Genomic DNA, 15,786 nt, shown 5'->3' with positions numbered 1-15,786 from the left:
CCACTGAAAAGGGGACACACACCCTTCTCTTCCACCACCTTCCTAACCTGTTCTACATGTCCTCTGGCCCCATAAGTCGCTTACAAGAGCCCCATCAAACACCATAGGGTTCGCTTCTGAGTCATAAAATCATATAACTGTAGCGCTGGAAGGGGTCCAAAGGGTCGTCTAGTCCAACGCCTTGCCAGGCACGACACACCCAAGCTCAGGGGCTGGAAGCTTAGCAACCCTCCCCTCCCCGAGAAACATCTGGTGGCCGCGAGTTCCAAAGACGCTCCTGCCCAGCCTTTCTTCCTTGCGCCTGTCCTGAGAGACGTCAACCTCGACGGCTGCCTCTCTCAGAACAATGAGTTCTCTCTCACTTTTTTTTGGGGGGGGGGGTAGGGGAGGGAACCCTCTCCCCCGACAGAGAAACAGACAAGAGCAGCCCCCTCCCGCCCCGCCAGTACTCACAGCGCGACGGTGGCAGCCGGGAAGGCCGGGCCGGGCAGGCGCTGGAGCCCTCGGGCGGCGCAATCCACGGCGCAGGCGGCGGCCGAGAAGCTCCTGCAGGCGCAGTCGGGGCCGCAGGGCTGGCAGCCGCGGGCGCTGGCCGGCGCCAGCCCGCCGCCCAGCAGGCAGCAGAAGAGGCACCAGCGGGGCCAGCCCGCCGCGGCTCCGTCGGTGGCGGCGTCGAGGCTGCTCCGATGGCTGCGTCGCGGCCGGCTCCCCGCTCTCCGTGGCCGGAGGCAGCGCCGAGGAGGCATCGCTTCAGCGCGGGCATGGCATGGCCGCTCCGGCCGGGCCGCCCCCTCGCCTAGCAGCAGCAGCGGCGGCGGCCCATGGCCGGGCCTCCCCGCTGCCTCTTCCGCCGCCCGTGCGCTCCGCCACTCCGCGCCCCTCCGCCGCGCTCCTCCAGCCGCCGCCGCCTCCTCGCCCGCGGCGCCGCAGCCAGCCAGCCGAGCGGGCCTCGCCTCGTCGTCGTCCAGCACTCCCGCCGTGGCCGTGCAGCGGCAGCCTCCGCCTCCTGGTTCCCCTCCGCCTCCGCCTCCTTCCCAGCCCCGTCGGGGCGCCTCGCCAGCATTCCACAAGCCCCGCTCCAGGAAGGAAATCCAGGCCTGCCCCGGCCAAGGCGGCTCCAGGGCCAGGCGGCGGAGGAGGGAGGCAACTCTGCCAGGCCCCTTCTCGGGGCAGCTCCGGACTCCCCGGCCAGTCCGACGGCAGCGGCCAGAAGAAGCCCATGCGGCCGCGCTTCTCCCGGGGTGCCCGCGAGAAAGGGCCCCGGCTCAGTGGAAGAGCATCGTCTGCCCTGCAGGATCAGTCCCCGGAATCTCGCTGCCCGGAGAGCCGCTGCCTGTCAGTGTAGGCAATACTGAGCTAGATGGAGAGATGAGTGCAACTTACTGGCAGAGCATCTGCCTTGCGCGCAGAAGGTCCTGGGTTCAATGGCATATCCAGGGGCTTAAAAGACTCCCTGCCTGAAACCTTGGAGAACCACTGCCAGTCCGTGTAGGCAATACTGAGCTAGATGGACCAAAGAACTGTCTCCAGATAAATCAGCTTCCTCTGATTCTAAAGCAGGCATGTCCAAAGTCCGTTTTGGGGGACCTAATCTGGCCCACCGGTAGTTTTAATCCCGCCCCTGTGGCAGTTTATTTCCTGGGGTAAAATCCCCCCAAAAGCTCTACCAATTCAAATCTTTAAAAAAGCTCGACAACTTTGGTCACCGGCCCTCACACATGTTCACTTCTTTGGCCCTCTTTGAAAAAAGCTTGGGCACCCCAAGGAGCGCAGCAGAATTAGAGCCCCTCTTTCAATCCTCAGCACCTCCAGGTAGGGCAGGAAAGCCTCCATCTGCAGAGGCACTGCCAGCCAGTGTAGGAAATATTGAGCTAAATGGACTAAATGTCTGGCTCAGTGTAATGCAGGGCTGGCTGTGATTTGTGGGAGATCATCAACTTTCTGTGCAGAAAGTCCCAGGTTCAATCTCTCATGACATTTCCAGGTAACATTCCCTGCCTGGATAGTTGCTGCCCATCAGTGTAGACAATATGGAGCTAAGTAGACCAATTACCTGAATCAATATAAAAAGGTTTCCCATTTTCCAGCCTCTGGTTCTGTTGCCTCAGTGGTAGGGCATCTGCTTTGCATGCATAAATGTCCCAGGTTCATCTGCAGGTAGGGCTAGGAATGCCACCTGCTTGAAAACCCTGGAGAGCGGCTGCCAGTCAGCGCAGACAATAATGAGCTATAGCGAGTGGCCCATTGAGCTGACTCATTGTAAGCTTCCTATGTTCTTTATGTTCAGATAAGACAACAGCCTTCCCCTCCTGTTCCTGCACTCAGTATCCGGTGCTCAGAAATAGACTGCTGCGGAATGTGGAGGTTCAGCGTCCTGTGACCAGCAAGCACGCCCAGGGGGATTTCAAGCTGTTGGTCTTTTCGAGTGGGATTGCATTTTTCATTTCATTTCATTTATTTTGTATAGTAGGCGGTTTATATACCACAAAGATCACGCATCCTGTAACAATCCCATCCAATGCAAGTTTCATAATAAAAATATATGACTATAAAATAAACCTATACCAAATAAAGTGACATTCAATAATCCATTCAGAATATAACTTTGCACCATAAAATTAACCCTCAAAATATCAATAAATAATAATTAAACAAAAATTCACTCCCGGCAGTCACAATAAATCATTACTAGACTATAATCAATTAAAAAAAACCACCCTCAAAATAACAGCAAAACATAAAATACCACAGTACATAAAAGACTGTAAAAAGATCAAACTGAGCAGCAACGGCACATAGCTTATTAAATTACAAAATGCACATATGGGTGAATTTGGGTTGTGCAATTAGCTACCCAGCTAAGTTCAAGGTGCTGTTACTGGCCGCATACCTAAAGCATCCTCTCATCCCTTGTATCCCCAAGCAATCACTGTGCTGGGCAGGTGAGGGCCTCCAGGTGCCATCTCTTCACGAGGTCGGTTCTGCATAATATGGTAACCAGGCCTCTAGTGTCCTGGCACTGACCCTTTGGCATTCCCTCCCGTTAAATATTAGACAGGCACCATCTCTGGTGCCAGCTGAAGACCTTCATCTTCCAACAAACCTTTTAACTGGATATATTTATCCCAGTCTGTATTGGAACCAAGTTTCAACTTTTTCTATATGGAATTGTTTTTAAATGTTTGCATTGTTTTTTAAAAATATATTTTTAAATTACATATTTTTAAATATTTTTAAAAATATATTTTTTAAAAGTGTTTTTTATCTGGAACTGTTCCAAATTGTTTTTACACTTTCCTAGTCTGACCAAACTGCAGGAGGCAGTGGAAGGCAGGAGTGCCTGGCGTGCTCTGGTCCATGGGGTCACGAAGAGTTGGACATGACTAAACAACAAAAGTCTTAATGGATGTAGCTGTTTTATTGGTTTTATAATTGTATGTTATTGTTGTTACCCATCCTGGGTCCTTACGGTAAAGGGCAGATAAGAAATAAAATAAAGAAAGGATGGCACATGGAGATTGGATATTAGCATGTGCAAGTGAAACCCTGCAGCAAAATGTTGCAGTGTGGGCAGCTTTATCTTCCAGGTTTCAGCCGCTTTACTTCATTCCTATTCCACAGTTTTCTGACTCCACCAGAACCAGATTCTCCATCCTGAATCTTCCAAAATTCAGCTTTGCTGGATGTCTCCAGGTTCTAGTGTTATGTGAGAAGGAGAAGAATGCTTCTCTACTTTCTCCATGCCAAGCTTAATTTTATATGCTTCTAGCATGCTTTCTCCTACTTGCCTTTTCTCTAAACTGAAAAGCTCCAAATGTGCCTTCAGGCCTTGCCCTGGAACCACTCTTGTCCAGATTCGCCACAAAAAACAAATTAGCAAAAGGAAGGCAGTTCCAGACCATACAGGAGAAACAGAAGAGAGAACATAATTCACATCCAAGATGCACCTTTCTTTTAAAAAGCAAGCTTAAACTCTTTGCATTTATTTTGGAGAGAATGCAACATCAGGGCCACACACCAATTTCCTGCTGGAAAATTGTACCTTCCCTGGCTGGTCTAAATGGTACCTTTGCAGGCCAATAATAGCCGGGGTGGGGGCAGGGGGAGGGAGAGAGAGAGAGAGAGAGAAAGAGAGAGAGAGACTTTTGGAAGGAAACACATGGAGGGGGTCCCCAAAACCAGACTGGGAGCATGTTGTGGCTTGAGGGCCCTGATAATAATATATAAATATAAATATAAATAATTTATACCCCGCCCATCTGGCTGGGTTTCCCCAGCCACTCTGGGCAGCTCCAAACAGAATATTATAAAACATGATCAAACATCAAACATTAAAAACTTCCCTAAACAGGGCTGCCTTCAGATGTCTTCTAAAAGTCAGATAGTTGTTTATTTCCTTGACATCTGGTGGGAGGGCATTCCACAGGGCAAGCACCACTACTGAGAAGGCCCTCTGCCTGGTTCCCTGTAACCTCACTACTTGCAGTGAGAGAACCGCCAGAAGGCCCTCAGAGCTGGACCTCAGTGTCCGGGCTGAACGATGCCCTACCACTGAGGCAACAGAACCATAGGCTGGAACATGGGAAAGTGTTTTTACGCTGACTCAGATAATTGGTCCACTTAGCTCAATATTGTCTACATTGATGGGCAGCAACTGTATTTCTTTATATATCTGAGACCAGACTAGTGAAACCCAAGGACATGAATTTTTTTGTTTCACCACGTGGTGGCAGATGACCATCAACGTTGAACGAAGTAAAATCAACCGTCTGCCTAGAGAGAAAGCTGCCTCGGGCATAGCAGGGGATGCAAGTTGGTCACTGCCAATCCAGATAGTTTGGACTATAGCTCCCATCAACCCCAGGGAGCAGGGGCACGTGGAGCCAGGGGTTGATGGTAGCATGGCTGTGGTTGGCCGGAGCTGATGGGAGTCCAAAACATGGGAGGCACCAGGTTGACGAAGGCTGACATGAGTCAGCCAACAGTGGATTCATGGAGAAATAACATGCCGCCTTGGGACATCTTGGGAAAAACCCCAAGACAACAGACTCATTCTCAGCAACATGGGCGCCTTTATTTCTTTTGTTAATCAGGAAGGTGGTGGGACACAAGTCCTTGCCAGATATACACATTCATGGGACTCATTAAAGGTTCATCAAAATTTGTAATAGCAGCATCCAGAGGTGAAGGATGCTCCATTTAAGGTGAGTCCCCAATATGTCTTAAACAAGAGAAACACAAAAATATCATATAGAAATCCTTCTCCTCACCTTTACCTGAGATTCGATGCTGCCTTGACTTACTACATATGGCTATGCTGTTCAGGTGTGTTTATGCTGTATATGTTATTTTGGAACATTATCCGTTTCTTATAATTAACGTTTTTCAAAAAACAAAATATATGTCTGCTTTCGCCACAAGGGGGCAGATGTCTCCAAATAGTAAAACATGAAAGAATTGCAGCCGCAAAACTATCCCCTGCTGGCTCTTTCCTTCATACGGTATTGGTTATTTCCAACCTGGCTGGCTGCCATTTTGCACCCAATTCCAGGTTTGTTCCAGGGAATTTCTATGCAGGGGCAAGCAGGGAGACAGCCACTATACACAAAAACTGGGGGAGACTATTCAGAGTATTTTCTTCCAAGGGGTCTCTTTTTCTGCAAATGGCCAAGAGGGGGAAAGAGTCCCAAAGTTGGCTTGAGAGGTCCCATAATGTTGCCTCCTGCTCATGAAGGTCACTGGATAGAACTCGGTCATTTCCAAGAGCAATTTCCTCAAGCCACTCTGTAATATTGTTTACACCCAATGGCTCTGTCAAACCCTGTCTTTACTCCAGCTGTTGTGTAAAACAGATCTGTACTCCATTGGTGGCTGCTATTGTGATTGCTATTATGGTTAACGTACAGAAGCCGAGTTGTCTCCAACTTAAATTGTTGCATGCACGGAACAACTTCCACAAGCGCAACCTAACTACCCCCCACCATGTGCCTTCCACGCCACCCCCAAATCTGCTCAGAGGACTGGGGAGAAACACAGAGCACATTTGGGGGATGAGATCCATTGGCACTTGTAGAATTCATTCTGCAGGGGCAATGATTTTATTGGATGCAACCTACTGAGGTTTATTGGAAAATCTCATATGTTGCTTTCAAAACAAGAGGGTGCAGACAAAAGGCTGGTACTGGGCAACGGCGTGAGTTCCCATTGCTCTGTCCCAGCTCCTGCCAACCTAGCAGTTCGAAAGCATGCCAGTGCAAGTAGATAAATAGGTACAGCTGTGGCAAGAAGGTAAACGGTGTTTTCGTGCGCTCTGGTTTCTGTCACGGTATTCCGTTGTGCCAGAAGCAGTTTAGTCCTGCTGGCCACATGATCCGGAAAGCTGTCTGTGACCAAACGCCGGCTTCCTTGGCCTGAAAGTGAGATGAACGCCACAACCCCATGGTCACCTTTGACTGGACTTAACCGTCCAGGGGTCCCTTTACCTTTAACCTTTGGTATTGGGCACTCTGCGGAGCTCTGTGCATATGGCAGAGATATCAAAAGGCTCATTGACACCCCCTCCACCTATATGAGGAAATTGACAAGACTTGATAGGGACCAAAAGATCATGGTTAGGGCAGCAAATGTGTCATTGAACTCAATGCCTCTTGCTTGTCTGATGGAAGCAGAGAAGGTCTGAGTGCAGAAATTAGCCCACTGTGCAAAGGCATAATTCACGTTCATTGCTCCATCCATTGGCAAGTGGCTCCAAGTAGCTTGCTCAGAAGAGAAGAAGAAGAAGAAGAAGAAGAAGAAGAAGAAGAAGAAGAAGAAATTTACTATTTATACCCTGCCCATCTGGGCTCTTGGCCTGACACAAGTTCCTCATTCATGCATTACAAAAAGAACACGTGGCACGAACAGGAGAGGCACCTAGATTTTCAGTTGATTATCTATACATTAGGTGCGCAATCATAATTATCTTGCATAATACATTATGTTTGCACACAACGGCAAGAAATTTGTATGGTTATTTTTAGTATTCAGGATGATTTCCAGAGGCAGGTACTTACATTTTTCTCTAGTGGTATGGCTGCTTGTCTGGTTTAAAGTGAGGCGAGACGATTTCATATACTGTAATAAGGTTGTGCTGTGCTGATGTGCAGACTTCTTGTTTAAAGAACAAGAAAATAAGAAGAGCCTAACTGCTGGATCAGATCAGAGGTCTCTCTAAAGCAGCATCCTGTTCTTACATTGCCTTTAGGAACTCCAGCAACCTAGAAATGCAATAATTTCATTTCATTTTTTCATTTCACTTCTAATTTGTATACTGCCTTTCTATATAACTATGCACAAGGCAGTTTACACAACAAACTATACAACAAAGAACACACACCTTATAAAAATCTGATCCAATACAGAAAGTCATAATGAAACATAACTTTAAAACCGAGCAACTTATATCAAATAAAGTAATATTAAAAATCTATTAAAATATAATAGCACACAATAAAATTCAGCCAGAACATCAGCAAATGATAATTAAACATAAATTCACTCTTAAGAACTACAATAAATAAATACTTAACTGTTATCAGTAAAAAAACAACTGCAAGTCACAATGCATGTGATACCACAATACGTACAAAGCCATGTAAAAGGATCAAACTGAGAAACAAAGACACACAACTTATAAAATTATTCTTTTAAAATTCAGGGCCAATACTGAAGGTAGGGCATCGCCATCATAGCTAGTAGCCATTGATAGCCTTGTCCTCCATTAAATTGCCTAACACCATTTTAAGTGGTTCAAGGCCATCATAATGGGCTTCTCCACACTTCCCTTTCCTCCACTCTTTCCAGGCAGGGCCTGCACTTTAAAGCTCTGCGACTGAGTGCCCCCACCCCCTTTTTTTGTTCCAGAGCTTTCCCCTCAAAAACTTGCTCCATCTAAACAAATGCCAATTGTGGGAAATCTGAATGGATGTTTCCTCTTAACTGAGCGGGTTTTCTCAGGGAAAGCCCCAGGCCAAAAAGACACACAAAATGACGCTCAGATCTGTGCCTGGAGGTAGTGGGGCAAAAGGTAAGTGTGAATAAGCCCTCTATTATGAGAGAACAAATTCCATCCATATATATATATAGAGAGAGAGAGAGTAAAAAACAACAACAACTGTGGACGAGTCCTTCATTTTTTCTGTCCTGAATCTTCCATCATTTAGCTTCGTGGAATGACCCCACTGGGCTCTAGCATTGTGAGAGAGGCCTAGCCACTTTCTCGACACCACACAGTTTCAAACATCTCTATCACTGCCCCCCCCCCATTTTATTTTTATTGTCTACATACAACCATATCATATTTGTCATCCAGTCCTCCAAGTGGAAAGGTGAAGCTGCGTTCAGAGATGTTTTACATTATTACTGCCTCATTGTCATCACCTCCCCCAGCAATATTTTTGGAAGTATCATGACAGAGAAGAAACAACTTCTTCCCACATCACAGAGTTAAACTACGGAACTCACTTCCACAGGAGGCAGCGATGGCCACTCACTTGGATAGCTTTAAGAGAGGATTGGAAAAAATAAACAGGAGAAGGATATCAATGGCTACTAGCTACAACGGCTATGCTCTGCCTCCACGAATGCTTCTGAATACCAGTTTCTGGAGGACACAGGATGGGAGATGGCTCTTGTCCTGCCTACAGGGTTTCCCTTTGGGGCATCTACCTGGCCATGGCCACTACGAGAACAAGATGCTTGGCCTGGACCAGTGGGTTCTTCTTGTGTTCTTCTTGATAATTACTGTTATAATATTAGATTTACCACCCGCCCTTCACCATAAGGTCTCAGGGAAAGTTACGACGATATTAAAACATGATTAAAATTAAAATGCATGTTGAGGGCAAGCTTGATGACCCAAAGTTCATTATTTCGTTCAGGACAAGAATAATAACCCCGTCTTAATTGCACTGCTTCTGTTGATGACTTCCCTGTCCACCTTGCCAGTGGGTCAGGGGGAAGGAATCCTCTGGAGTGACCACCAGCAATTGCAAGTTGGCTTTGCAAGTGCTCTATTTTTACTAATCACACTGCTGCTGAAAACTACTCCTCTCTACATAACATTCCCCTGTCTTTCTCTCTACCTGAGGCAGCCCACATTATTGAAAAACGATCAGCGATGGGAGACTTGCTTAAGCAACCCAGCAGGTGTCTGCTTTGCTACCCAACAAGTCCCTATGCCTCCATTAAGTCTTTCTGAATGTTTTCCAAAACCAGTTCAAATTGTCCCCTGTGACACCAGACTAATAATAAGTTTGTTAGTAATTGACCTCAGCCCTTTTTATATCTGCATATGTGCCAGCAGTCATTAATGAATGAGCCCGAGCATGTTTACAGAGAGGCTCTTAACCTAGCATAGCAGTCATGATCATCTCAGATGATTGGGATTTTTTTAAAGACAATGTAAATTAGATACTAAATCATGAAGCCGGCACCTTGGGGATTAATTGGCATCTGTTGTGGCCAGGGGAAGCAGCTTCCACTGCCTCCCTACTGTGGCCAGCTTAGTGTTACGTGAATGAGCTTGAGGGCACCCACCTCCTGGTTTAAACTAACCACAGTTTCTTGTTACACAGAGAAGGGCCAGTGAGGGATGCTGCCTGGGAAGATTCCCAAAGGCCAGAGTTTCCTCACTCATTTTAAGAGAGACATTTTCACATAAGCAATTTCTGTGCAAAGGACAAAACATATCTTACTATACACACACACACACAAACAAACTTATGTGGGCATGCCAGTATACTCACAGGGAGTGTCAGCTTGCATAAGGAGAGACCTATCCTTCCTAGTGGCGTCCAACATGATTTGTTCGCTACCTGGCTTCATTCTTTATTACCGCATGGTGTACAAACATAGGAGCCTGGCTGCTGAATCCAGCATCCTGTTCTGTATGCAGTGGCCAGCCAGATGCCCCAATGGGAAGCCCACAAGCAGGACCAGGAACTGAGTGCAACAGCTTTCTGCCCACCTGTGATGCCCAGGAACTGGCAGGCAGAGGCACAATGTCTCTCACGGTGGAGGTAGAGCCAAGTCATGTTTTTTTAATGCTTCTATTCATAAGGCCTGCTGCCTGGGGGAATCGGGAGGAGTAAAAATGTGTCTAGTTGGAAGATGCAAACGTGATGTAAATGGGTTTAATTTGTAATAAGGGTCCTGCTGGATCAGTCCTAAGGGGGCTCATCTAATTCGGTACCCTGCTGCCACAGTGGCCAAACAGTTACCTCAATGGGACAAAATGATAAAAATCAAACGTATAAAAGTAAATAAGGTTGCAGTTCCAGACTTAGTAAGGAAAATAGTTCACCTAGGCTAGTAAACAAAGTGCCAGAAATGAGAGCAGATGTAGTGGCTGTGCTCTGCCTCCAATGTTGGAGGTGGATATGCTTCTGAATAACAGAAGCTGGAAAACACAGGGGGGTAGAGAGAAGGCTCTTTTGCTCCAGTCCTGATCCAGTGACCCATTTAACATGAGGCAACAGTGTGATGCAGCAGCAAAAAAAGCTAATGTTATTCTGGGCTGTATCAAGAGAAGTCCAGTGTCCAGATCAAGGGAAGTGATAGTACTGCTCTATTCTGCCTTGCTCAGACACCACCTGGAGTCGTGTGTCCAGTTCTGGGCACCATAGCTAAAGGAGGATATTGACAAGCTAAAATGTGCGCAGAGAAGCGTAACCAAAATGATAAGAGTGTCTGGGAACCAAGCCTTATGAGGGAGTTGGGGATGTTTAGTCTGGAGAAGAGAATACAGCTTTCCATCTATGGGAGCAGTCTGACAAGAAAGATGAGCTGCCTCTTTCCTAATTTTCACCTTCCCGGGAATTCCCAGCTGAGAACCTTTCCCCTCAGACATCACCTGATTACCATCTTGAGTAATATATCTGGAGTTAGAAAGGTGTGAAAATCACAATCTCCTGCCTACAGTGTGGAGGGGCATAAATATAAATAGCTCTTTTGTACTGGGGGGGGGGGGACACAACCGCTTTCCTGGAAACCACAAGATTAAAAATGGCATGTCCCGGTTTCATATCTTTGCATTCCTCGAGGTGATTAATAAAATGGTACCTTAGACTGTACAGCTCAAGTGTAGCTCAAAAGCGTTTGTTTATTTCACCTTCTCCACTGCCTCTCTCTTATTTTGCCTTGATAATTCTTGTGAATAAGTATTGCACAATTGGATTGCTGCGCAGTACTAGGTTCCTGGATCCCCTCCCTCCATGTATTTATTTATTTGCTGCATTTATATCCTACCTTCTTCTCCAAGGAGCTCAGGGTGGTGTCCATGGTGGTCCTCTCCTCATTTCATTCCAGCAACAGCCCTGTGCAGTAGGTAGGTTAGTCTGAGAGACTACATCACACTGGCTGTCAAAAGGGTTGACAAACCTTGTAAATTTATGCATTCTTATTTACTTCTAACATTTACACCCTACCATTCCTGCAAGGAGCTGAAGGTGATGTTATACATAGTTCTCCTCCTCCCCCATTTTATCCTCACAACAAGTTGCTGGAAGCCACAGCAGATGGAGAATTGGCTTTGTGTTCCTGTCCTGCCTGCAGGCTTTACACAGGCCATAGGAGCCAACTTCAGGGGGCCTTTGGTGCTTGGGCAGCCACAATAATATAATTGTGGGAGCTGGGCACCCACAAAATCAATGAGAGAAGGCGGCAGGCGGCAGTGGCGCTGCCACTGAGGAGGGGTGAGCAGGCTTGGACATAGAGACAGAGTCTCTCCCCTCCCCACAAAAAAGAGTGCCTTGCTGGCTGTGGAGCAGCCACCGCCGGCCACCACAATGTGGGTGTGTGATATCACACACACATACACCTGCATGTAGTAAAAAGGTAAAGGACCCCTGGATGGTTAAGTCTAGTCAAAGGCAACTATGGGGTTGCGGCGCTCATGTTGCTTTAGGCCGAGGGAGCCAGCGTTTGTCCACAGACAGCTTTCCAAGTCATGTGGCCAGCATGACTAAACCGCTTCTGGCGCAACAGGACACCATGAACATCATCTACCTTCCCGCTGGAGTGGTACCTATTTATCTACTTGCACTGCCGTGCTTTCAAACTGCTAGGTTGGCAAGTGCTGGGACGGAGCAACGGGAGCTCACCCCATCACGGGGATTCGAATCCCCGACCTTCTGATTGGCAAAGCCCAAGAGGCTCAGTGTTTTAGACCACAGCGCCACCTGCGTCCCATGCAGGTGTGCGCAGGTGTCCATGTGCAGGTGTGTGCATGTGACATCACATGTCTGCGTGGTGGTGGCGGCGAGCACCCACAATCCTGAGGGCGAGATGGCACCTCTGCCACAGACCTTTGGCTGTCCACTGTGGGAGCAGGATGCTGGACTAGACGGGCCACTGGCCTGATCCAGCAGGCTGTTCCTATATTCTTAAAACCAAGACACAAATATATTAAATAAAGAACTCCCTCGCCCCCCGTCTCAGCTCACCTTCACCCAGGTGTATCTCCTGGGGCAGCAGAAAAGCCTGGCAGTGGCCTGGCTCTCCCCCCCCCCCCTTCACAGCGTGAGTGAACTCGGGCGCCCCTAGCGGCGGAGACGCGCCGGGAGCCGCAGGCGGGGCCGGACGCGCGGATCGACGGACCGAGCGGCAGCGGCTGCGAGGGAGCGAGCGAGGCAGGCGGGGATGTTGCTGCCGCTGCTGCCGCTGGAGAGGTTGCTGAGCGCGCGGGAGCTGCCCGGCGGGAGCCGGCGGTGAGGCGGGCGCCCTGCCTGAGCCAGCAGCATGTCCCGAAAGAAGAGCCCCAAGACCAAGGGCGGCGGCGCCGGCACCGCCTCGGCGCCCTCCTCCGCCCTGCCCGGCCAGGGCTCCCGGGGCGCGGCGCCGACGGCAGCCCCCAAGGGCGCTGCTGGAGCCGGAGCCCGGAGCGCCCCAGCCGCCGCCGCCGCCGCCGGCTCCTCCACTGCCAACGGGGCGGCGCTGCCCAGCCGACCCTCGCTGAGCTCCAGCGGCGAGTTCTACGACGTCGCCTTCAAGGTGAGCTCCGGAGCTCGGCGCCGTCGGGGAGGGGGAACCAGACCCGGGGCGGCGGGTGGAGAGGGCGAGCGAGGCGCCCCAGGCCGTCCCGCGGGTGCGTAAAGGCGCTTGGAGACTTGAGCCAAGAGGGCTCCCAGAGCCATGGAGGGTGGCGGCGTCTTTTTTTTTGGGGGGGGGGGTTCAGGACATCAGAAAGCCAGGCTGTATCTCGCCACCTCATTCAAATTAAATTTATTTTGGCGGGGGGGGGGGAATTCTGAGAAAGTAAAAACTTACACACACCTGTTGCCAATGACCCGTTTGGCAATTAAGCCCCTTTCCATATGCACCTTTTGCTTTGGGGTGTGGGGTGCCTTGTGGCGCTGCGTTCTGCAAAGCTGGCTCCCTCCTGCAGAAGAGGGGTTCAAACCAAGCTTGTTTTGAGTCTCAGATAAGCCCCAGGAGAAGAGTCCGGCTGGTTGGAGGGGGAGGTGTTTAGTCACCCGTCAGCTGCATATTTATGGGACTCCTATGGAGAACACCTGTTGCTTTGCCTCTGGGATGTGGGTGTTTGCTGGTAGACTGCCTCTCTATTTGGAGGTTCCTGGTAGGGAAGATGGCAGCTGTTAGACATTACCAGGATTTCATCTGATTCTCTATCTGCCTGTCTTTTTCATTTTTTTTAAAGCTGCCTAAAGCTGCAGCCCTAGCCCCACTTGCCCAGAGTAAACCCCAAAGAATTCAGTAGGATAGGCATGGTTAGGATTGTGCATGGTCGTCATAATGTCTTGTGACAAAGAAGAAGAGAAGAAGAGTTTGGATTTGATATCCCGCTTTATCACTACCCTAAGGAGTCTCAAAGCAGCTAACATTCTCCTTTCCCTTCCTCCCCCACAACAAACACTCTGTGAGGTGAGTGGGGCTGAGAGACTTCAAAGAAGTGTGACTAGCGCAAGGTCACCCAGCAGCTGCATGTGGAGGAGCGGGGAAGCGAACCCTGTTCACCAGATTACAAGACTACCGCTCTTAACCACTATACCACACTGCCTCTCCATCACCCTTTTTTGCTTCCCAATCTTCCTGTGATCCTGAAGTCTAGCTGCTTAACAGGAGAGGGCTGCTCTCCAGAGCACAGAGAGGTTATATAGGAAAGCTGCCAGATAGAAAGCCTCTTCCCCTATTGCAGGTGTGCAGGAATGGAAATTGCTCTGCACATGCTCAGAATGACTGTTGTCTCAGGTGTGAGTCCTGGAGTCAGGGTTTCAGGGGCTGAGCCCTAGATCAGAGGAGGGGGGCTGTGGCCCTACAGAGGTTTCTGGGCTCCCGCTCCCTGGAGAGAATTGGGGGAAATGTTGTGGGCATAGCAATACTCAGCTGTGAGGGGTGTTCTCTGCCAATTAGTCCTTCTCTTTCCTTTCCTTTTTCAGTTTAGAAAGTTGTTAAAAAGCAACAATAGTGAAAGTGAATGGGTGCGTGCTGAGTGTTCCTCCTTAGCCCTTTTCACAGCAGGCCTGCCTATACTGCTGAGATGCCGTTGAGATATTCAGTCAGTCATGATTGACAGAAAAGTTCTGGGTTGCAGCACACCTTCAGCTGTGGGTTGACTCCCTGTTTTCTGAAATATTTGAAGGGCTCTGGTGGGGCACTCAGGTATCCCATTTACTGCACTTTTGCATGCCAGTAAGCAGAGCACATGGGACGCGGGTGGCGCTGTGGGTTAAACCACAGAGCCTAGGACTTGCCGATCAGAAGGTTGGTGGTTCGAATCCCCACGATGGGGTGAGCTCCCGTTGCTCGGTCCCTGATCCTGCCAACCTAGCAGTTCAAAAGCATGTCAAAGTGCAAGTAGATAAATAGGTACCGCTTCAACGGGAAGGTAAACTGTGTTTCCATGTGCTGCTCTGGTTTGCCAGAAGCGGCTTAGTCATGCTGGCCACATGACCCAGAAGCTGTACACTGGCTCCCTCGGCCAATAAAGCGAGATGAGCGCCGCAACCCCAGAGTCGGCCACGACTGGACCTAATGGTCAGGGGTTCCTTTACCTTTACCTTTAAGCAGAGCACATAAAACTCAATAAAATGTGTTTACAATTAAATGTAGAGTAAAAATAATTTAAAATATTAGAAAGCAAACAAATATTTGAAAACATGCCTGTTTGGCACATTTAGTACATGCTTGACAGCTGTTTGCATGTTTACTATACGTTTCACAAATGTAGTAAATGTGCAAACATGTAGCAAATGTGCAAAACAGGCATTCAGATGTAGTAAATGTGCCGGCATCTGCATGGTTTGCCTGTTTGCACATTTACTACACATTTGCACATACGTAAATGTCTGTGGAAGGTTGCACAAAAGATGGAATTAGCCTTTGAAATGAATACCACCATACTTTTTCTGCAATGTGTAATAGCCCACCTGCAAGCAAAAGTGATTGCCAAGTTAAATCATGGAGCGAGTGAGGCTGGTGATCAGTTTCCTAGGACTGCAGTTTAGAGAATCTTCTTGTGCCTGTGAGAAGGGTTTCATAACTTACTTTATGTGCCTTAGAGAAGAGTCTTGGAACCATAGAATTGTTGAGTTGGAAGGGACCCCAAGGGTCATCTAGTCCAACCACCATAGCTCAGTGGTAGAGCACCTCCACATGCAGTAGGTCCTAGGTTCAGTCCTGGCATGTCCAGGTAATGTGAGGAATCACTGCCTTCTGAAGTTCTGGAGAGATGCTGCCAGTCTGTGCAGAAAATACTGAGCCAGATTGACCAATGGTCGGACTTGGTAC

General features: G+C 48.7%; 2 protein-coding genes across 2 annotated transcripts in view; one reads left to right on the top strand and one right to left on the bottom strand.

The window, feature by feature from the left end:
• Positions 1-1,692, bottom strand: part of PKD1 (polycystin 1, transient receptor potential channel interacting) — a 120,188-nt gene extending 118,496 nt beyond the window's left edge. Inside the window, 2 exon segments of the mRNA XM_081170802.1 lie at positions 454-883; positions 886-1,692. Of these exon segments, the coding sequence (XP_081026928.1) occupies positions 454-883; positions 886-1,063 (608 nt within the window). The 5' untranslated portion in view covers positions 1,064-1,692.
• Positions 1,693-12,610: 10,918 nt separating this feature from the next.
• The window catches only part of RAB26 (RAB26, member RAS oncogene family), a 113,072-nt gene continuing 109,896 nt past the window's right edge, over positions 12,611-15,786 (top strand). The window contains exon 1 of the mRNA XM_081170937.1: positions 12,611-13,029. Within this exon, the coding sequence (XP_081027063.1) occupies positions 12,778-13,029 (252 nt within the window). The 5' untranslated portion in view covers positions 12,611-12,777. The remainder of the gene's footprint in view (positions 13,030-15,786) is intronic.

This window comes from Podarcis bocagei (assembly GCF_964188305.1).
Source record: "Podarcis bocagei genome assembly, chromosome: 14".
Lineage (NCBI taxonomy): Eukaryota > Metazoa > Chordata > Lepidosauria > Squamata > Lacertidae > Podarcis > Podarcis bocagei.
Note: the sequence above shows the minus strand (reverse complement) of the source record. Positions and strands in the feature narration are given on the sequence as shown.